Source organism: Delphinus delphis, chromosome 14 (assembly GCF_949987515.2).
Source record: "Delphinus delphis chromosome 14, mDelDel1.2, whole genome shotgun sequence".
In the NCBI taxonomy this organism is placed as follows: domain Eukaryota; kingdom Metazoa; phylum Chordata; class Mammalia; order Artiodactyla; family Delphinidae; genus Delphinus; species Delphinus delphis.
In genome coordinates, this window is record NC_082696.1 from 78449335 (window position 1) to 78473641 (window position 24307).

The 24307-nt window shown below is 43.4% G+C and overlaps 1 protein-coding gene across 5 annotated transcripts in view; it reads right to left on the minus strand.

Moving 5' to 3' along the window:
* CD109 (CD109 molecule) overlaps positions 1-24307 on the minus strand; it is a 151496-nt gene that overhangs the window by 100718 nt on the left and 26471 nt on the right. For 3 of the 5 annotated variants that reach the window (XM_060030349.1, XM_060030351.1, XM_060030350.1), the window contains one exon: positions 1832-1860. In XM_060030349.1, the coding sequence (XP_059886332.1) occupies positions 1832-1860 (29 nt within the window). Of the gene's footprint in view, positions 1-1831; positions 1861-19764; positions 19938-21255; positions 21583-24307 lie in introns of those variants that run through there. The other 2 variants (XM_060030347.2, XM_060030352.1) reach the window with 2 other exon arrangements.

Sequence of the window (24307 nt, forward strand, 5' to 3'; positions counted from 1 at the left end):
CACCTAATGTCTGAGGTCACATTAATGCGGCCTAACATCTTATTGTCACTAAGATTGGGTTTTTTTCCCCACGTCTGCCTGCTCAGGGCTTCCCTCCCCCCAACCCCACTTTCTATTATTACAACAGTATATTTGTTAGTAAGGTAAGTACAAACATAATAATAAGTAAGAAACAGGGACTTCCGTGGTGGCCCAGTGGCTAAGACTCCACGCTCCCAATGCAAAGGGACCGGGTTTGATCCCTGGTCACGGAACTAGATCCCACAGGCCACAACTAAAGATCCCACATGCCACAACTAAAGATCCCACATGCCGCAACTAAAAGATCCCACGCTGGGACTTCCCTGGTGGTCCAGTGGTAAAGAATCCGCCTTCCAATGAAGGGGATGTAGGTTCAATCTCTGGTCAGGGATCCCACATGCCACGGGGCAACTAAGCCCATGGGTCACAACTAGAGAGAGAAAACCCACATACCACAACTAGAGAGAAGCCTGTGCGCCACAACAAAAGATCCTGCATGCCACAGTGAAGATCCCGCGTGCCTCAACTAAGACCCAATGCAGCCGAAAATTTTTTAAAGATTAAATAAAATAAATATCAAAAAATAAAATAAAAAGACACTGGAAGAACACAGTTAATTTTTTAAAAAATAAATAAAAGATCCCACATGCTGCAGCTAGGACCCGGTGCAGCCAAGTAAATAAATCAATATTTTTTAAAAATAGGTGAGAAACATAATAGCTATAGAATGTAAGTAATTTTTGTAAGTAATTTTTATAAAGGACAGTTTGGGAGCACTATATTCTCTAAGAACCCCAAAATGAATGTGGTTTCTGAATGTGCTTGATAAGTAACCTTCAAGAGTTAACGGGGAACCTGGCTCATCGGGAGATGTCAACCTTACGTAAGTGTCAGGGTCAAAGTCATCAGTCATCTAGTCCCAGAAAAGTACACCAAATTGTCCTCTTGGTGGATGCTATGTTCTATTCGACTGTACATTAAATGTGTGAAGCTCCAAAACAAAACAGTAATAAAAGCACAAACTTCCAAATTAAAGCCATGAGACACAGGACTAGTTCACAAACCATATTTAATAAACAGGTTTTATGACTCTCTCAACAAAATAATAACCCTTTCCACTTCTGTAGCAGATGCTACAGCGTGTTCACATCTCATTTCACCTCCAAGGTAACCCCTATGAAATAGACTATACCTTTATCCCCCTCGTCCAGGACCGGGACCATGGTGAGGTGAGCCAGGCACTTGCCTCAACTGCAAAATTTAAGAGCGTGCCCAAAAAACTCAGTAATCAACAGTTAAAGTTTTTGAATATTTTCAATAGTTTTAAATAGCAAAGGTGATGCAAAAATTAAATTACGAAACAAAAGATCAAAATTTTAAACAAAGACAGGGTCGGTATCAATTACTGTTGTTTTATTTTGCCTCGGGGTACACTTCAGCTCAGTGAAGCACTGCCCTTTTCCAGGACAAAGAAACTGGGATGGAGCATTGAGTACACACCCAAGACTGGAAGGCTTGTTAAGGCAGAAGCGGGACCAAACCCGCCCAGGTACCTATGCTAACAGTCCAGGCCAGTCCCCCTCAGTGAAGTTCTCCATTTTACGAGAGGAAAATCTCCACTGTGAGTTTGAAGAGGCTAATATCCAAGCTCCCTGAAGTAATATTATTCTTAAACAATCTGAAGGTGGAACTGAACTCCATCAAACTCACAAGGAATGTAAATTAATATAAAAGCCAATAAAATACTAACTCATTTATTTCACGGACGTAATGTATATTTCTGAAACCAAATTTTTTAATAAATACTTACGGGTGGAAGAGTAAGTGTCTTGAAAGAGCCTGAAAGGAAAACGGGGAAGAAAACAGTCATAATTTAAATACAGTGATATAATACAAAACTTGTAAGACTCTCTTAATACTCTTTCAGATGTAGAGGGAATCAGACTTACAGAATCACAAACTTATTTAGCCAAACCTAAACAATTTTATTAAATCCCAGAACACCTGAGAGATTATTACGTATCCCTGTGCCAAAGAATTAAGACTTAAAAGGCGATCAGTGGGTAAACCTCTCCCAAAAAATTAGTTACGTTCTGCTTCTCTTTTCCACGTGTAAGTTGCTACTGCTCTTGTTACCCTTTTAAGGCTGTACATGTTTGAGGGACACTCCATACAGTGTACAGAGGGAAGCTGAGGTTCATTTCTAATGTTCATTTCTCATACACTCATGATAAAGGGGAAAAAGGAAGGCATTAGTCACATCAGGGGTGAGCTGGGACTCATAACTGACCATTAGTATTAAAATGATGCAGACATTTTTCATGTAAGTTCCTAAAAAAGACTGCTAATTTAACCCATGCCAATTTCTCATCAACTCTATTTATTGCAAGGGAAAAAATGTTTCAAGTTAAAAATAAAAGAGTACTTATTCAAAGTTCCCATTTAAGGGACATGAATTCAGAGGCGGTGACAGGCCCTCGGTTCCTTCATTCATTGAAGAAACACTTATAAGGGTACCACAGTGAACAAGACAGACATGGTCCCTCTCCTCCCGGAGGCCACATGTGCCCACCCCATGGGAACAGACAGGTACAGTATGGAGCGGGGGAGAAGCGAGTGGCCTCTGCAATCAGACCACATAGGTTCTATCCCAAATCAGCCACATACTAGTCCTGTCCTTGAACATGTTACCTGATTCTCCAGGTTCAATTTTTTCACCCACAAAATGAAGGCAATCACACAAGGTGGCTGTAAGGAATAAGTAAGCCAGTCCCTGTAAACGGTACAGAACAGTGGCTGGCATGTAGGAAACACTTGATAAATATGTCATTACACTGCCAAAAAGCTTGAAGCGTCACCCACTGGCATGTCAGTGTGCCTCTACGGCAGTGGGCTTCAGATGTTTATGATGGAGTACTCAATCGATACGAATATTTGGTGCACGGTACCACGTCAAGTTAGATGTATAAAGTTATATACATGGACTTTCTCAACCAAAATATAAATATTAGAAAACCTGACTTTCTTAGTTTTTCTCAATAAAATAATGGAAATAAAAGTTAGTATATTTTCTACCTACTCCCTTATAAATGGTCTTGTGACTCCCAGATGTGTGCACCCCACTTTGACCACTGCCCCAAGGGGCCTCGGTGAACTACAAGTATGTTCTCAGAAGCAGATAAGCAACTCATCGAGTCACTGATCACACAGCACAGATCAGTTGATCTAATAGCTGTCACCCTAGGAAGTGAGGAGCAGCGCTCTTCAATAATTAGGACACAGGACAAAGAATGTCTTGAAAAGGCGAAGGAGGCAGAACAATTGAACAGATATAGGTCCACACGGAACGGCTGCAATAGGGGCGGGGGAGGGCACTTCAGAGGGGCCACCGGAGGCGCCTAGAGGAAATGATGCTGTCTAGGGCTGTAGGATAAGGAAAAACGAGCCAGGTGAGAATGGAGGGGACCAGTTCCCAGGCAGAGCAGCAACAAGTGCAAAGGCATGGAGTCTACTGAAGAGAAGAGCTGTGTGAGACACGACCAGAGGCAGGAGAGGCAGTAGAGATGAGGCTGGACCAGACCACAAAAGGCCTTTTAGACAGGCGAGCCCTCACCAGAATGGTCTGGGTCACACTGTTATCCCCGCATTCTGATTGAGTATTTGTCCCGGATCTTTTTGTGGTTTAGCAAAATATTAATATGAGATGGGTTTAACCTGCACAAGATTTAACTTTGAAATTGTATAATCATGCTTTGAGAACATCTCCATTTGTGGGAAGAAACTTCTGTTCATTAAGTTCTTGCTTTTAATGGGAGAGGCATACTCTATACTGAATTGAAGGGAAATTGAGAAGCCCCATAATGATGCAGCAACTAAACTTGATGAAACACTCAAAAGAACCATAAGTAGAGACAACTAACAAGTTCTGTCTTGTAAAAATATTTGTTGAGAAGAGGCATAGGCAGACCCTGCAAAATACCTGGGCTGAAACACATAAACAGTTCAATATGGGAAAAAATTGAAATTGAGAATACCCTCCACACATCAGAATTTTCTCTGATTTTACCAGGTAGCTCAGCACTTGTGGACAGAGTGTCTTCTCAACTAAAAATATTATGGTCACTGTATACCAACAATGAACAAGTGGAACCTGAAGTTAAATTACAAGGTCCACTTACATTAGCACCAAAAAAAAAGAAACAGGCATAAATCTAACAAAACGTGTACAAGATCTAGATGAGGAAAACTACGAAACTCTGACAAGTGAAATCAAAGAGCTAAATAAATGGAGAGACATTCAATATTCATAAATAGAGAAACTTAGTTGTCAAGACATCAGTTCTTTGCAAGTTGATCTTTAGATTCAATGCAATCCTAAATCCTAATCAAAATCCCAGCAAGTTATTTCATGGATGTCAGCAAACTGATTCTAAAGTTTACCTGGAGAAGCAAAAGACCCAGAATAGCTAACGTAATACTGAAGGAGAACAAAGTTGGAAGAATAATGCTACCTGACTTCAAGACTTACTATAAAGCTACAGTAATCAAGACCATGTGATACTGGCAAAAGAATAGACAAATATATCCATGGAACAGAATAGACAGCCCAGAAATAGACCCTATAAATACTGTCAACTGATCTCTGACAGGCAGAACATAGGGTAATTTTATGGCAGTGAAAATACGCTGTATGATATTATGATGATGGACATATGTCATTACACATTCATCAGAACCCACAGAATTCACAACACCTAGAGTGAACCCTCACATGAACTATGAACTTTGGGTGATTATGATGCATCATTGCAGGTTCATCCTTGGTAAAAAAAAAAAAAAATGTGCCATTCTTGTGGGTGATGTTGATAATAGGGAAGGCTATCCATGCAGGTGGACAGGGAAAATATGGGAAATCTGAAAAAAATATTTTTAATTATTTGAACGTTCAAGTTGGACATTATTATGACAATGGTCAGATAACTTGAACATTCAAATAAATAATGGATTATAACCTACTGAATAAAATAAGAGTATGAGTTTGTGCTGATATATAATTTAATAGATGACTAAATGAAGGAGAAGAAAAAGGGGTTTTTTTTTTTTACAATTTTTAATTTATTTTATTGAAGTATAGTTGATTTACAATGTTGTGTTAGTTTCTGCTGTACAGCAAACAGATTCATTTCTACATATATACATATATATATTCAGAAAAAGTTATTCTTTACCATAGAATTCCAATAAATAAATGTATAAGGAATCATGGAATTAGAAAATTCCACAACAATAATGGTAATAACTGATTCAGGTGAATAATCATCAAACTTGTGTGTACAAGTGGACTGAGTGAGACTCGTAAGAAGTAATAAACCATTGCTGTTTGAAGCTACTAAGTGTTGGGAGGTTCGTTCACAGCAAAAGATAACTGGAACACGTTTGAAATAAAAAAGATTAACTAGCAATATTAAGTATTATTATCCTTATTTTACAAATGAGAACCTGAATCACAGAGATATTAAGTGACTTCCCCAGGGTCACACAGGAAAGAAGTAACGGAGCTAAGATTCTAAGCCACTGCCTCTCAGTAGAAGAACGGCAGCTGTACTTTTGTTCTTGCATTCTACCCACCTTTGATTATTATAAAAGTTGCACAGCCTGTGTAGCCTCTTTGTGTATGTTGACACCCTTATTGCCTCAGTCACACAGGTTCAACATCGCAATCCCCTTGGACTCCGGGCTCTCCTCAGCTCTATGTTAGTCATCACCAGAACCTAGATCCTTCTTCCACAATGTTTCTCCCAGCCCTCAGTTACACTACAGGCGCTGCAATGGTGGAGCTCATTGAAACAATTCGTGTTATATAAGAACTTCTGGAAAGGATATAAAAGCTAGAAAATTTCTTAACTCTTTTTATCAGTTCTTCACACTACACCGTTTTCACAGGTTTGAAGCTAATTTCAAGATCAGAAAAACCCATCTTCAAAGGAAACAAGAACCACACGTGTCTAAGGTCGGGTTCCCTGGGAAGCCGACTCGGACACGGTGATTCAAGCACAGGGCGAGAGCCTGGGACCAGCACCTAGAGAAGGGGAGGGATGCAGAGGCGGGACTGGGGATGAGGGGAGGGCAAGAGCCTCAACACAGGCTCGAGCCGTGTCCACGGGGCGCCCTCAGAAGCAGCGCTGACCCCTGAGACTTGTCCTGACTGGTGGGGAGGGGCTGGACCTCCACCCAAGGAGGAGTTCCCCTGGGGCAGGGTGAGTCTCCCTAGCGGTGCAGCCCCCAGGAAGCTGGCTTGGAGGGCGGTGGGCTGCAACCTTCCCAGTAGCTTCAGGGAATGAGTCTTCATCCCCGACAGGCTGGTTCCGGGTGGTACAGCATCGTACCCACCACAACGTCCCACAGTGGAATAAAATCAGAAATACTAAACTGCAGGGAGCTGGGCCCCAGCAAAACAGCGCCCTCGATTATTCAGAGTCACTGATTTTTCGTGACTTTAGGATAAACCATCGGGCTTGACTATTTTCTCAGCCCAGTGACTGGAGGAAACAATGTGCTTCCTTTGGGCCTGACACACTGGCTACCTCCCATCACCGGCAATCTCACAGACTAAAGGCTGCGTGTGTGTGTGCGTGTGTGTCTGTGTGTCTCTGTGTGTGTGTCTGTCTGTGAGTCTGTGTGTGTGTTGTGAAAGGGGGCGTAATTTATTTTTATCTAAGTGACACTAAGCAAGGAGAAAGTAAAAAACAGCTTCGAGTCTCCAATCCAAATAAACCTAGTAGGTTGATCAACTGAAGGGCGAGCATTTCAGCGGTTCAAAGCCAGCTACCCAGATGTGAGGTGCAGGAAATCCCATTCACAGAACTTCTGTTTTTAATGGGACTCTTCATAGAGTCAAAGCTTTGAGGGGTTTTCTCATTAAAGAGAAATTGGAAGAGGGGGTAGACTGCATGCCTGGGTCTCACTGCTCTGACATGTGACCGTGTCCATCACAGACCCAAGAAACACACAGCTGCCCCCAGAAGCTAGGGTGCAGGAGCACAGAGGCTCCCACAAACCCCTAATTCTTGCTGGATTCAGGAGTGACTCAAAGGATGTGCAGAGAGATCCAATTTAAAGTCCGCTCACTTGTCTCATGCGTCCTTATTAAAAGGTTGACTTGAAGTACTTGAGATTTTTTGCAACTTGTCTTCCCTCTAAATTGACAAGGGCAGCTTGGAATTTCCTAGGCACTTAGTAAAGTCTTATTTGAACGTCCTAACATTCTAGCAGTAATTTACGGCACCAAAATATAAAATCGGGGGCAGGGTGGTAGGAGTGCAGATGAGAAATAGTCATCTCTTTCTCTGTGGTTGCTAGGTTGAGGATGAAATAGATTGTATTTGCAAATTGTTGTGAACATTGTTTTCTCCCTTTTGCCGGAGCTCCGGGCTCTACGCAGACAAGGGAAATAGTCACCACCTCTTAAAATGCTGCACGGCATTCTCAATCACTGACTAAAGATGCGCCCTGTTCTGTGAAGTCCTTCTCAATGTTCACTGCAGATAATCTCTGTAAAACTCAGATCATTTTTGTGTATAACCAGAGAAAGTAGATCTTAAAATTCCTGCAGTGCTTTCTCCTTCCCAATGCCACCAAAGCCACTCAAAAGAAACCTTGTTTTAAAGCTTCACACTTGGCACAGGCCTGAGAGCTGGCCGTCATTTGATTTACAAATAGAGTCAAAGCTATTTTTAAATTGTGTAATAAGCATACACAAAAACTAACCTTTCCTTAACTTTTGAAACACACTCCATAATGCCATATGCTGCCTCTTCTGACATCTGTGCTCACCAGACAGCTCTGCAGAAAATCCCTGAAGGGAAGGAGAGTGTGTAATTGGAAATCCAACTAGGTCCAGAAGTATTCTCTATTGGGAAAAAAAAGGATTTTCCACCATATACGTACCTGGCTTAGTATTTACTGGTTAATTACTTTTGGCAGCTCTCTGCTGTTCAGTAATGTACAATAATGAACTTAAGGACATCACTTTTGCAACTAAAAGTTTTGACCTCTTTACCAAGTTATTAAATATTCTTTCATCAATACCCTCATTATTCAGCATTTTCTTTGATCACAGATGGAGAAAGTGGGAAACGGGGTTTCCACCACAGATCCATGGAAGATAAAACCTTAAAATATGTTTCTGCTTCGTGGTTTAATGTCATTTTTAAGCCAAGGAACTCTTCAGTGAATTCAATCCATACAGAAAACACAAGTATTTCAAACAAAACAAAACAAAAAAGTTTCCTTTGGTCCCTACACACTCCTTTAAGTTTTTTCTCTCCTGCTTCCCCTTGCTTACAAATATCTCAATAAATAACAGTTTCATAAAAAATGTTTTGTTCCATTTAGACCACTGAGTATAAAATAGGTCAAATGAAAACCCACTAAAAGTAAAATAAATAAAATGGTACAATATAAACTAAATGTTAGGGCTTCCCTGGCGGCGCAGTGGTTGGGAGTCTGCCTGCCGATGCGGGGGACACGGGTTCGTGCCCACATGCCGCGAAGCGGCTGGGCCCGTGAGCCATGGTCGCTGAGCCTGCGCGTCTGGAGCCTGTGCTCCGCAACGGGAGAGGCCACAGCAGTGAGAGGCCCACGTACAGCAAAAAAAAATTTTTTAAAAATAAACTAAATGTTAGGTTCTATACATATGAAAAACCAATCAAGCCAGGCTCTGGGCCGCTAAATGTACATGGCATTTATTATGGCAGGGTCAGGAATCTGCAGCCCACAGGCCAAGTCTGGCCCATGCCTGTTTTCGTACAGTTCATGAACTAAAAATGGTTTTAAATAGCTGGGAAAACTAAAAAGAATAATATTTTGTGACACGTGGAAATTATACGAACTCCAAATTCAGGGTCCATAGGTAAATTTCTGTCGGTGCACGAGCACGCTCCTTTGTTATGCACCATCTATGGCTGCTTTCACGCTACAATGGCCGAGTGGCTGCAACCAACACCACAGGCCAGCAAAACCTACCGTGTCGACCATCTGGCCCTTTACGGAAACAGTTTACCGACCCCTATGGTGTGGGGTCTTTTGGGGAAGACATCCTCCTTCCTCAAGGTATGAGGAGTAAGGTTGAAGGCCCACTCCAGTCAGAATCAAAGAGCCATCAATAGAGACACACGGCATTAAAAAAAAAAAAGCTAAAACACAGACACCTGGCCTCATGCCACAGGCTTGCGCTCGAGAGGGAGGCATCAGGGCTAGGTGTGATGCCGGGAGACGCGCGGTATAACATAGCTGACATTCCCAAGTGTTTACTGTGTGCTAGGCACCATGGTAAACGGCCTAAAGCAGTACATTACAAAAGGAAAAAGAATAAAACATTTTTAAAAAAAAAGGAAAAAGAAATGGGTGAAATTAATTTTAATAACATTTTATTGAATCCCATGTATCTAAAATATTACCATAAAATTTGTAATCAATATGAAACAATTATTGAGTTTTGCCGCAGTTTTTGGCAGTAAAAGTATTCAAAATCCAGTGTGTATTTTATACTCACGGCCCATCTTAAGATGTACGAGCCACATGTCAAGTGCTCAAAAACCACATGTGGTTACCATACTGGACGGTGCAGCTCTAAAGCACTGTCTCGTTTAATCCTCACAACAGTGTTCTGAGGTCCGTACTATTATTGTTGCTTTTATGCAGATGAAGACACTGAGACTAGATGAGATGAACGACCTGCCCAAGGCCACATAGGTAGTAAGAAGTAGTGCTAAGGGCCCAGTTCCAATGCGGCTCCAGAGTCTCCCAAACTGTACAGGACAGACCCAGCTAATTCCTTCTAAAATACCAGTCCCAAAAAACCTCATACTCCCTCCTGTCTCGCTTCTGTAGCTTACTGCACCCTCACGCTGGTATCTGGACACACCCACTCTTCCATATTTTCTCTTATCCATGTTGTTATTGCCTCAAGCACCTACGTAGCCCTCCAGGGGACCATCCGTCTTCAACGCAATAGGCTCCTTTGCAGCATTCATTCCACACTCCCCGTTCCCATGCATGGCAGACACAGCTAATCCAACCACTATTTCAGTAAACCCACGCTTGACCTGAAACCGTCAACACAGCACTCCGAGCAGCCTCTACAATCAAGTTGAGCTGGCACATGAAATGAAATCTGCTTTGCTTCCTCGTAAAGAACAGAAGGACAGGAACTCTGTGTGGTCACCAAACATTTACGCCACCAGTATTGTGTCATATACAATTTGGTGCCTCTCTTCCTTAGGAGATGTAACACGTATTTCAGTGAAATTTAAATTTATAATACTAAATCGTTTCTGCCAGCTACATTTTCATAAATGTAAACTCCTAACGTTGTCCTGCCAAAAGAAGCTACCAGGTGCTCTTGGTACGCGGGCCTCTCACCGCTGTGGCCTCTCCCGTGGCGGAGCACAGGCTCCGGACGCGCAGGCTCAGCAGCTATGGCTCACGGGCCCAGCCGCTCCGCGGCATGTGGGATCCTCCCGGACCGGGGCACGAACCCGTGTCCCCTGCATTGGCAGGCAGACTCTCAACCACTGCGCCACCAGGGAAGCCCTGCCAGGTGCTCTTAAAACACCTTCCTCCCTGTTTATTTCCAAGCGCTTTACCACTCTGGTTTTCAGATTTTAATTCATGAATCACTTCTTCAGAACTAAAGACCCACAGACCTGCCCACCACCTCCCTACTCCGCAGCCTCCACCAAATCTTCTTTGATCAGTTTCACCCTCACTCTTGCAAAGGAAGAAAGTCAGGTCATGGGGTTTTCCTAAGGGAAGTGAAGACTAGAAGGGACAGAGGACCCCCATAATTTCCACTCCTCCAGTTCTGTCACTGTACCTTTGGTATGAGGTCCTATTAGCCCAGACCAAGATGTGATGAGTTACAACTCCACTTCTTATTCACACTTACAACCACAGTGATAATAAAATGCCTCTACCCCATCCCCTCAAGCTTCAAGTGAGGCACACGTCCACCATGAAAAGCCCCTTTCTCTTCCCCGTTCTCCTGTGTGCCCTCCCCTGATGCCAGTACGGGTGTCAGCCCTTGCATCTCAATAGCCCACAATCCAGCAGGGACCCAGGTTAGCGCAGCACCAGGGAATATCTCCAATTCTGTTTCTTTCCCCAGTGAGCCACTGCTTTTAACGTTTATCCCCACTTCCTACAAAGAGATGACAGATCTGCACAATTTAGAGGAAACTATAGCAAGGTTTTCTAAAATCATATTTCAATTTTATTCATCTCAAGTTCAGACTTCAAAATATTTCTTTCTCTTCTGTTTCTTCTTACATCAGAGGAAAAAGTACTTTTTAACGCTAATCCACTCACCCGTGCTCTCGAACCTGATCTCTTCTTACCCTGAATTATCCACCCCTCCCCTCTGCATCAACCCTTTTACCTCTCTACTGTGTTTTGTTTTTCGTTTTTTGTTTTTTTGCCATACGCAGGCCTCTCACCGCTGCGGCCTCTCCCGTTGCGGAGCACAGGCTCCGGACGCGCAGGCTCAGCGGCCATGGCTCACAGGCCCACCCGCTCCGCGGCATGTGGGATCTTCCCGGACCGGGGCACGAACCCGTGTCCCCTGCGTCGGTAGGCGGACTCTCAACCACTGCGCCACCAGGGAAGCCCTCTACTGTGTTTTTTAAGAGACAATCCACCTCTCTCCTTTCAACCGTGAAACTTCTACAGAGTGGTCTACTGCAAAGGTGATATTTGAATCAAAACCTAAGCAGCTGAGTCGTGAAGACACCTGGCAGAGTGCATTAGAGGTAGAGAGATGAGGAAATGCAAAGGCCCTGAGATGGGAGCGTGCTTGGTGTGTTGTAGGACCTGCATGAAGTCCAGAGAGGCTGCGGAGTGAGGTGGGAGTCGTGTGAAACGAGATCAAAGGCAGCTAGATCGCGTAGGGGTCACAGGTCATCGGAAGGCCACTGGCTGATACTGAGATGGGGAGTGACAAAATCTGGCCTATGTTTTCTGGCCACTGGATTGAGCATAGACTATAAAGCCGTAAGTGTAGGGAGAAAAAAAAAAAAGATAACCTAGGAGGCTACTGCAGTAATTTATTTTAAAAAAAGAGTGGTCGGGCTTCCCTGGTGGTGCAGTGGTTGAGAGTCCGCCTGCCGATGCAGGGGACACGGGTTCGTGTCCCGGTCCGGGAAGATCCCACATGCCGCGGAGCGGCTGGGCCCGTGAGCCATGGCCGCTGAGCATGCGCGTCCGGAGCCTGTGCTCCGCAACGGGAGAGGCCACAGCAGTGAGAGGCCCACGTACCGCAAAAATAAAATAAAATAAATACAATAAAATAAAAATAAATAAAAATTTGAAAAGAGTGGTCTACACTTTCTGATTATATTTCCTCACCACCTATTTATTACTGAAAACTTGGCTCCCAACAATCGACTGAAAACCATCCAGTTGAGGATCTCTAGTGCCCTTTTTCCTGTCCTCTTCTCTTCTCTGACCTTCTGGGACACTACATACTGTTAAGACCTAACTTCTTGGTCTTCTTCCTTCCCTTGGCTTCTGAGACGTCTCAGCGTCTCCAATCCATCCCTGCTTCGGTTGCTCACGGGCCAGGAGCTTCACTGACTTCTTTCCCTCCTCACAAGCGCCTGTCATCAGGCTTGTTCTTTCCATAAGCGCTGCCTCCTGTACATCCCACGCCTTCCCACCAAGACTTCAAATACTGTCTGCCTCTCTGAAAACAACGCCTTCAACTCTACCCCTAGTTACAATTTCAAACTTATCTGCTGCGTATCTCCACCTGGGTGTCTCCCCACACTTACATCTAAAGCAGAATGTAACATCTTTTCAGAAAACACACACACACACACACACACACACACACACACACACACACACACACGAAGCTCTGTCTCCTTCTCATGTCTGCCACTCCCAGCCCTGGGCTCTTTTCCTCTGACACACCCTTCCCTTCTCTCGTATGTGAAGTAACTGTTCCCACAAAATGCCAAATACATCAGCAGAGGTGGACCACTCATGAATGGACATCTGTACAGCTCTGGGTGTAAAAGGTAACAGTACCAGGCACAGGGTCACACAAAAGAAGCACTATTTACCAACCACACTGAATTTTCGACACAAACAAGAAATAAAAACTCTCCAGCCTCTGCACTTTTAACATTATACTTACCCTTCTGAAACCTCTGAACCTTCTCTAATGCCTTCCTTCCTCTTCTGTCACACCCCCCATTCATTCACGCAAATAATCAATAAATAATAAATTAATGGGGGGAAATGTCATCCAGGAAACAAGGCGTTCCAGCATTGTAAATCCTTCTTAACAGCATAATGGATCAAACAGCAACCCCGCCCAGATTCTTACAGGATCTGATTTCTGCTCCCACCACAAGCCCTCAGTGACTCATTCCCCTTTAGAAGAGCAGTGGTACGTGTTTAGCTTGGAGTTTAAAGAATCAGTCTGTTCACTTTCAACTTCACTCCATCACTGATTGATAGTCAAGCCCCAAGACCTGTTTCTCCACTGCTTTACATTAACACCAACGTTTAGAGCTAGGGGCCACTTGAAAGGCAAATACAGAAATCTGGGCGGGACCTTCAGCTGCCTTGAATCATCACAGAACTTGCCAAGGCTTGCCTCTCACCCTCAGGTTTTCCGGTACTTGGTCGGAACAATCCATGAGAATCCTTCTAACCGAAGGGCAGTTGTTCTCACTTTAACACAGCTGAGAATCACTTGTGATGACTGCTTAAAATAAAGTTTAGATTCCCAGACCTCACCCATGTCTTGATAGGGTGACCATGAATCTGCATTTTGAATAAATATGACTCACATTTTGAGAAACACAGCAGCAGAATTTAGTTTTAGAAAAGATCTGAGGTGCCTAGCCACCCACTCCCACCCCTTGCAGAACCATTAGTCCATAAAGAGCAACTCCACCTTGAGCTGAAACAAGAAACTGGCACAAAAACGCAGGTAAGCATTTCTAAACTCCTTAGTTAGCCTTATTTTCTTCCGTATCAGATAAAGCAACATTCGCAAATATACCCTAAGTCTCACACAGAGTTCCCCATATGTTCGGAGCGTTTCCTAGAGTATCACGGAAGTAGCTTCGGCTGCAAATGTGGGCGCCTGTGATCTGTTTCCAGCTCTACCACCAAAAGGCGTTTCACCCTGGGCAAGTCACCAGACACCACCCCCCAGTCTCCTCAGCCATAAACTAGCTGATTGATTTGGCTTATCTCTGAGACCCCGACCAGCTCCAAAATTCTACGAAGCCCAAACTAAATTAGGAGGAGAGTTGGCATTGCAACTTGCAACTCTCAGATCCAGGTTAGATTTCATGAGATCCAGCTCTGAACTACCACAAGCAAACGAGAAAATGATTTTCAAGGAAGACTGATACCACACTGCATCAATATCGCAAACAAAAAGTATTTCATGCTCTTTCAGGCAGTGGAAAGCCTTCAACTTCAGAACCATCAGTACCAACAGAACCGACTTCACATTCAGGCTATACCATTTAATGTGTTATCCCAGGAAAACTATTCTCTCTTAGCCTCAGTTTTCTTATCTCTAAAATGAAGATAATAGTGCATTCCTCCAAGGGTTATTGAAGTTAAAAATTGTGCATAAAGTCCCTGGCACTATAAGGAAACTCAATATTTAATATGTTACGTTCCTTCCCATCCCCTCCTAGTGAGGTGCCTTTTATAGAGTCCCCAGTTCAAGATCATCCCAACAGGTGACTAAGAATTGCCTCTGACATAACTGTTGCCATCATCTTCTAATGACAATAGGTACCAATTTCTTGAGTAAGTCCTATGTGTTTAAGTGCTTTAAACGTTACCTCATTTCACCCTCACGTTAACCGTATAATTGTACAAGGCGGAAACCACTGCTCTTCAGATGATTAAACTGAAGCCTGGTGAGAAGGTGACCGCCCACAGACACACAACCACTGATGGAAGGGCATCAGGTAGCCCGGCTTCAGAGCCCACGCTCATCGTGACTACACTCTGGTCCTTTATCCTCAGGTCCCACCTTCTTACTAATATATACTACACACAATACCAAAGACATGTGAAAGAAGAACCCACACCCTTTAAAAATAATTCTCATGTCACTGCAGGTTCCAAATGAGCTCTACTGGCACAGCTGCCCGTGCAAACCTTCCCTGGGAGGCCTGCACACAGAGCATACTAATTCATCTACGCTCATAAAAACCAGTTACTGATTTTGATCTACAAGCCATGAAATGTATGTCAGGAGCTTTGTTTCCACTAGAAAGCCATCCAAACAGAATTGGATGAGTTTTTTAAGTTCTTCAGCTAATATTTCCAATTATAAAATACTGACTTCCCATCCTTACTGAATCGAGATAGAAAATAAAGCACCCCATAGTCAATGGGAGAGAGCTAAAAAGACAATAAAGACAAAGAAGAATGTTTCATTCTTAAAGAATAGAAGGTAAACACCCCATTAGCTCTCCCAGATTTTAGGGCAAGAAGAAAAGGCAAGTTATTAAAGGATACAGATATACACATAGAGTTCACCTCACCCAGACCCTTCAGTGGAAAGATGGAAGCAGGCTCAACGCCATAAATAAATAAGAAGAGCCTCCAGGCCAGGAGACGCCCTGCCTTGCACCCAAGTTTGCAGCTGAGATTTTCTGTTTAGGTTTTTTTCTTTTGTTCTTTTTGCCGGGGGTGGGGGGTAGAAATTTTATTTTTTTTATATTATATTGAAATGCAAATCAAAACTACAATGAGCTATCACCTCACAGCAGTCAGAATGGCCATCATCAAAAAATATATTGAAGTATTGTTGATTAACAATGTTGTGTTAGTTTCAGGTGTACAGCCAAGTGACCCAGTTATACATATACAGGTATCTATTCTTTTTCAAATTCTTTCCCCACTTAAGTTATTACAGAATGTTGAGCAGAGTTCCCTGTGCTATCAAAAAGTCTACAAGCAATAAATGCTGGAGAGGGTGTGGAGAAAAGGAAACCTTCCTGCACTGCTGGTGGGAATGTAAATTGGTACAGCCACTATGGAGAACAGTATGGTGGTTCCTTAGGTTTTTATCTTATATCAGGTATATGTGAAACCAGCGACAAAGAATTCATCAGTGGAGGAAAGGGGTGTATTCTTTATTATTTGAAGTACATTTCATTCAGGAAAAACAATGAAAGTTTACAAATGAACATTTCAATTTGTAAAAAGAGATCGGGAAATAAAGCAGAAACTATGGTTTCCAGGATATCAGAAATGATTCAATTCCTTCACACGCTTTAAAAGGTGAGAAGAGGGCTTCCCTGGTGGCGCAGTAGTTGAGAGTCTGCCTGCCGATGCAGGGGACATGGGTTCATGCCCCGGTCCGGGAAGATCCCACATGCTGCGGAGCGGCTGGGCCCATGAGCCATAGCCGCTGAGCCTGCGCGTCCGGAGCCTGTGCTCCGCAGCGGGAGAGGCCCGCGTACCGCAAAAAAAAAAAAAAGATGAGAAGATAGCTCTCATTTATGACCTGTGAATTCCAATGTTCTTCACTTTTTTTCTTGATTTGGCATGGAACTCCAGGGCACCATCACAGTAAAGGAAGAGGTAAACGCCAGGAAGCTAAGAAATAAGGGGACAGACTCATTCTCCAACCAACAGACAGTCTGACTTGATTTCAAACGCCAATAGATGCTCCATCTTCTCTGGTAATTACTACCTGCTGAATTTTATCGATTACATTTACTTAACTAACTCTTCTGTACAACAGAAGATAAGATTAGGAACCTAGTTCTATTCACCATAGAGGAGGATGAGAGTGGTGTTCGTAACAATGACAAGTACACTTCAATATCTGAATGTCACCACTAAAAACGCATTAATATACCCTTAGGGAACTCCTCAAAGTTTATTAGAAACACTTTTCCTCAAGGGCTATTGTTCACCCAAAAATAAATAAATAAAAATTAATTGATCCCCAATAAATATAAAATTAATATATTTAAACATGAATAAACTAACTGTCATGCAATCCATGCTACTGGCCTCAAGGATGGGAATGTAAACAAAATTTTTCCCACATCTGCCAAACAAATAAATGAACTTTTCCTTGAGGACAAGCCATACTTTTCTGCCTTTATTAAGGAAGGTATACGCTGCAATTCTAATGCTTTAGCTATTACTATTTCTGACACAAATTAAGCTAGAAATGCATTCTGGTTATGGTGAAACACCGCCCTGCCCCAGGAATTTCTAAGAACAGCAGGACTGCTAGAAACAGCCACTCAGAAACAATCCCCCTCCTTACCCAGCTCTGCTAGCAGGCAGACCTTTATTAAAACCAATCTTTCCTTGGCAGGACCTCTTGGAGTCCATCATAAGAAAATGATGAAATAATCAGACCTAAAATGTATTTCTTTGCTTGTGTTTATGTGGCAAGGAAAAAGTGAATCCTAGGAAGATCCAGACCCCACTAATTTAGAAAGTCCTCCTTTATCTACATATTGTTACACCTGGAGAAATCAGATAAAGCAAAGGATGTAAGGACAGGGAGGGAGAAATGTCTTGGTCCTTAAGTCCTAACTTTACAGGAAGCATCTGCTCTGAGAACAATGACCCACAGCCCCTGATAACAAAGTTAACATTCTCCTTTGAAAGAGGGAGAAGGGTTGCAATGGTATTTTCAATGAAACTGTATGTCAATTGCGTCCAAAACAGCCCCTGAAAGTAGTGCATTTTCTCTCTTTCTTTTTCAAAGATCCATTAAGCTCCCAGGATAGTGTCGTCCGACCCACTTCAGCCTTACCCAAAAGCATGACGAACTTTCCTCCCAGAGGAAAAATCTAAGAATAAAGTTTAAAACCAAGCCACAGTAACAAGCACCTCAGTGTTCGTACTATTTGCAGAAGAAAAGAAACAAGACTGACGAAGGAGACTGCAGAAAAGACAACAAAGGAGAAATTCTAGAATAAGCACACGCAAATGTCCGAGCAAAGCCCAAGTATTTATCAAGATCATCCTTGTTATTCTGGACCTTTGCATTGTAGTAAAACTGTCACACTAGTAGAGCCAAAATGATAATTCTTAATGAATAAATAATGAATGTGGAACTACCTTAAGTGTGGTCTGCTGTGACTTAGTATTTCAATATTTTCTTTAGCCATTATCACAAGACGAAGATTCATTCATTTTCAGAATAAATAGTTCAATAATAAAAGTAAGAGATCTGCCCCCATGTAAAAAGGAAATGATGCTTCCTGCATCTTCTTCAATAGTATTCCTATTTACAATATTAACAGCTACTGTTTATTGAGTGCCTAATAGGTACTAGATACTGATTTTAACTTTACAACTGCCCTGGGAAGTACATTATCCCCGTTTTATAGATGAGGAAATTGAAGCTCAGAGCATTTAAGTAACCTGCCCAAGATCACACAGCTAGTGCTAAGACTCAGTCTCAGATCTTAAGCGCTAACTGCATTGCTTCTCCAGGGAAACAAGGCCTCCCGCTTTCCTGACACTACTCCTGTGAAAGACAAAGTGGCCTGGCCCCTGCACACATCACCTCTTCCTGACTCCAAACTTACCCACCCAGTCAGTCAACTTCCCAACAGAGAAAGAACCTCCGATGTAGATAAACTTTGATTTTATCTCATTTCCTGATGGTGTTAATTTCTCTATGCTGGTAAAGGATAAACATTTACATAATGAGCTACTGTGGAATCTCATCCACCCTTCACTTTGTGCCCTTAAATGATTCTTTTAAAGGATAACTCAACATCATAGGAAGTTATGCCTCAATTGCTGGCCTCTGACTAAACATCTAAACATGCTTCTAGTTAACAGTGTTTACAGTTGGGTGGTAGGATTACAGGTAGGATTTTGGTTTATTCCCTTTACTTCCAGTATTTGCCAGGTTGCTTGCACTGAGTATACATTACTCTTTCAATTAGAAAAAATTAAATGTTCATTTTAATGTGAAAGAAAGTTTACCTATTTAACTATTTACCCCCCAAATTATTCTGCCCTTAGTATTGAAAAAGAAGACATTCACTGACCCAATTTAATCCTGGGCCTGGTTAGAACCCAAATTTAAAACAAGATATGTGGGTTCTTTTACAAATGGCTCCGACTTCTTTTACATTGTTTTTCTTTTTTTTCCTGTAACTTAAAAAACTAAAAAATATTGCATAAAACTAGATTTTAACTTCTTCTTTTCCTACCCACAGGCCTACTGAGTAAAATCCTCTGCGTCCAATAAATATGGTCATACCTGGTTTGCATAAACCATACGTAAATATGGTTTTGTGCCAGACTGTTAACTACGCCCATTTCCTCTTCTGGGCACACACTGTCCTACGTGCCCAGCCTCCTGGGCAGCTAAATGTGGCCATCAGAGGAGGGAGGAATGATATGAGCCACGTCCAGGCCTGGCCCATAAAGACCTCCCACAGGAGACACTCCACGCTCTTCCCCTTCAGATTGGAAGCCACGTACTGGTGACGACAGAGCCACAAAGGGGAAGGAACCTGGGCCTCACAATCTCTACCTGGAAGAGCATCCCAGGAACATCATTTTGGACTCCACATGAGTAAGAAATAAAAGGGTATTGTGTAAGCCACTGAAAATGGGGGGCTTCTCCACTACATCACATAGCACGTGGCTTTCTTAACATACTCCAATTATTACTGCAGATGAGTTAAGACTCTGCTGTTATCTTACCTTTTTCAAAGACTCCTTCTGCTTCCAGGACAGAGACGGCAAGGTTCGCGGCTATCTTGACCAGCTCCGCCTTCACAGTGACCTGTGAGGGGCTGTGTTCCAGAAGCTCCACCCCAATGGTCACATTTCCCCCAGGTCTGATGATCCCAGGGGCTGTCACCAGAAACTTGGGCCTAAAGAGTTCCCAACAACAAGGGAAAAACAAAGTTTCTTACCCTCACATCTCCATTCTTTTGAGATCCTCAAATTTCATAGGCTCCCTATACTGTGCCAGTTGCAACTGTTCCAATTAATATTGCCTCACTGCTCCATTTAGCAACTGCACTGAAATGCTATTGAAACAACAATAATCCCCATAAATCCATTTTTTATCCAGTTTTATTGAGATATAATTGATTTGACTTTCATGCATCATGAGATGATTATCACAATAAGTTTAGTGAACATTCAACATCTCATATAGATCCAAAATTAAAGAAATAGAAAAAATACATATTTTTCCTTGTGGTCAGAACTCTAAGGATTTACTCTCTTCATAACTTTCATATATAACATACAGCAGTGTTCATTATATTTATCATGTTTTATTGATACATTCCCATAAATCAATTTTAATGCGGTAATCCATGCACTGTTAGAGGACCGGCCTGTGTTATTATTTCCATTTTATAAACCACAAATAGCACAGGATGGCTTACGCTGGGACATGCAGAAGTTATTGGCAAAGTATCAATACTAGCCTCTAAACTTCTCCTTTACAGAAGGCATCATCCCAGCGTAATTTTTTGTTCTTGGCTTAAAGACACACACACACACACACACACACACGCACACAAACACACACACACACACACACACACACACACACACGGATTTTGCTTGTTTCTTATTGAAACCTTTATGTTTGGGCATCTACCCAAGAAAACATCATCTAATCAACACCACTGATTAAAATATACCATCTGAAATTAAACTATCAGTGCTGACATTTCCAGGTAGAGCAGAGCATAAAAATCGCTGAAACAGCACTTTCCCTGCCCAAGCTAGGGATTAGGGCTCAAGGGCAAAAACCTCTGGGGGGAAGCGAGGGAGTGCTTTCCACTACTTAGGTGTCTCACTCGTTATCTTCCCACGATGTCTGCACCTAAACCCATACTTCAGCTACCTCGGTCACACCTTGTCATTGCCAAAGTTGAGGCATCTTGTTTAGAAAAATATATATATATATATGTCTTTAAAAGAAGAAGGCACATTATTTGGGAGCTAAAAGTTGAGAAGAACGCAGAGGCAACGTGGACTAAAAATAAAATGCTGTCTTTCGAAAGCAGTTACGGCCAGAGGCGCTTAAACAACCTCGCGGGTGGAGACAGCAACTGTCCCGCGAAGAAACGAGGGGAAGCGATGCATGATCAAATCTCCAGGCCGGGGTCCGGCTGGGGATCGCCGCCGCCCCGCGCCCGCCGCCCCGCGCCCGCCGTCCCGCGCTCCTACCGGGGGGCGGCGGCCAGCGCCGCGCTCCACACGCAGAAGAGGCGGGCGGCGGTCCCGAGCCGCGGGCCCCGCATCTCGGCGGCGTCTGCCCGGCGACCGCGGGCTCCGGAGGAAATTCGCGGGCAGCGCGGGGTGTGGCCTTCCACCTCCTCCCGGATCTCCCCGACTCCAGGCTTAGCAGTTTGCACTGGGCGCGCCTGCGAGCGGAGCGAGGGCTCTACATTGAGCCGGGACGCGGCGGCTCCACCCCTCCCGCCGCATCGCAATGGCGCTGCTTGGCGCCCCGGGCCGCACCGCAAACCCCGGGCGGCAGCCCTGCTGCCCTGGCCACCCGGCTCCTCGGGCTGTTTATGCTAGCGCTGTACCGCCCGTGCCCGGGGTGCATGAACAGGCCCATCCTTGTACGGAGACGTTCATAGCAACTTTGTGAGGTGGAAAAAAATCAGTCATTGTCGTCCAGACGATGAGTCAGAATTTTAGAGAAACGGCAAACACGCACACACACACGCCAAATAGTGTATTTTCTGGTAGTTGTTCAATATGTACGAATGAATAGGCACAAGAGAAAAACTTCTTTCCCTTGAAACAAAAACTCACGTATATCGTTTACCTCTCCAGGAAAAATGTGGTTTCTCCGTTTAAAAAAAGAAAAGGAATGGGCTTCCCTGGTGGCGCAGTGGTTGAGAGTCTGCCTGCCGATGCAGGGGACACGGGTTCGTGCTCCCGTCCGCGAAGAGCCCACGTGCCGCGGAGCGGCTAGGCCCGTGAGCCACGGCCGCTGAGCCCGCGCGTCCGGAGCCTGTGCTCAGCAACGGGAGAGGCCGCAACAGTGAGAGACCCGCGTACCGCAAAAAAAAAAAAAAAAAAAAAAAAAGAATAAGAGGAAGAAAATTCTGGCACATGCGGAAGTTAGGTGTTGCTCCTCAGAACTCTGAGAAACAACTGTCGGGGGAGATGCTCTATACTGTGGGCTATCGCTAAGCACTTCTGCTACAGAAGATATTCATTAGCACTGTGAAGCCTGGAGCAATTTGTGTAAACACGTTAGAATTCGGGTGGCTCTCCTATGCTTAGGAAGACCAGTGGCCCAGGGTGCCCAGCAGTTGCTGAGCTCCAGCTCCTGCGTCCTGGCTTGTCTGTAGCTCCTTCCCCACTGCTTGGTGCTGTCACCATGTTCAGATGACTCAGGTTTCACCATGGCTACACCATAAAAGCAGGGAACTGCCAGCAACTGTTGGAAAACAGGCACATTCAGTCCCTAACAACTTAAAGTTTCTAATTCATGGAGAAAAGTTTTGGATGGTCACATTTTAATACGGGACAAAATGCAAAAAGAAAAGAGGTCAGCCAAGGGTGTCTCCTCACAAAGCTATGTGCTAAATAAGGGGGAAAGTAGCACCTAGACCAACTGTGGTTTTGGAGTCCAGGAACTCGCTTTCCTCCCTTTCCTGTTCCACCCTTTTTCACCCTGCTGAACAGCTAGCAGACGTCCCTATGTCCTCCTGTCTCCTCCGCACTCCTATCTTTAGTGGCCGACTTCCTGTGCAGGCAGGGCTTGGGTAAAGTGAAAAGGGTCCAAGTGGGTCTTTGGGTACACATCCTGTGTCCCTGACATAGCTGTTACTGCCTGTCTGGTCTCCTCACCTCTGTTGTTCAGGGTCAAGTGTGGGCTCTGTCAAAGTCTAAATCAGTGCTTCTCCAACTCTAATGTGTATGAGAATCACAGTGAAGTGCAGATGCTGATTCAGCAGGTCCGGGATAGGGACTGAAATTCTGCCTCATTTCAACATACTGTGGGCCACAGAGGGTCTACAGGTAAACTCTCTCTTTGATGAGAAAAGGAAGTTGGAAACCTGGAGAAAATTCTTTCCAAGCTTCACTTCGTAAGATGGATCAATAAATTCAGGTTTATTCTAGAGGCAGGAAAATGTAAAAAGCACTCCAAAAGATTAGTTGATAATGTTGCATTCCAAGAAGTCTTCTAGAAAGGTTTAGAACCACCTAGTTGTTTCGTAAAATGACATCTGTGCAGATTTTAAATTGATGCAGCCTCCCCGTTTATGCCTTCCTTCTCGCAATACACAAGAAAAACTTAACCATGTAGATTTGCACAGAGATGAGGCACAGAGTAGCCACTCAGTAAAACTGCTTAAAAGGATTAATAAAAAATCTTCTGGGCTTCCCTGGTGGCGCAGTGGTTCAGAGTCCTCCTGCTGATGCAGGGGACACGGGTTCGTGCCCCTGTCCGGGAGGATCCCACATGCCGCGGAGCGGCTGGGCCCGTGAGCCATGGCCGCTGAGCCTGCGCGTCCGGAGTCTGTGCTCCGCAACGGGAGAGGCCACAACAGTGAGAGGCCCGCATACCGCAAAAAAAAAAAAAAAAAAAAAAAAAAAAAAAAATCTTCTTCCTAGATTTTTTTTTTTAAGTAAGAAAAACTTAAAGTTGTCTGATAGTAACAATAAGAGATGGGGTTAAATAAATTATGGTATGCCTATGCAACAGAATACTGTGAAGCAATTTAAAATTACGTTCTTGAATTGGAGACTTTATTATTTTGTTTGTTTTGGAGACTATTTAATTATCTAAAGATAAATATTCCTGATGCTGTTGGGAGGAGTCTTTTATAAAACAGAATTTAAATGATTCCATTTTTATAAAAATAAATTGTGTTTATGTATACATATACATCATAGATATATGCATTGAAGGAAAACTGGAAGGGTATTCAGCAAAATGTTATCAGTATGCAGGTAATTACCTGGATTTGTCAAGTTTTCTACAATGAACATATATATAATAATTTTTCTTTTAAAAAGAAAACAATAAAAATGATATTGCTTTAGCAAGTAGTCTTTAAGGGAGCATCTTAGAAACTCTTTGGAATAAAATTCATGAGTTTTGATACAAAAAAATTATATATGTTCCCCCTATGAAAACTGAATGGCCTTTGGCATAAGAACCCTACACTGTTCCCGTGTCCCTTCTGGACATGTCTTAGGGTGTGGTTCATTGAGAAAAGAGGAATCTGTAGGAGATAGATCCTATGCGATT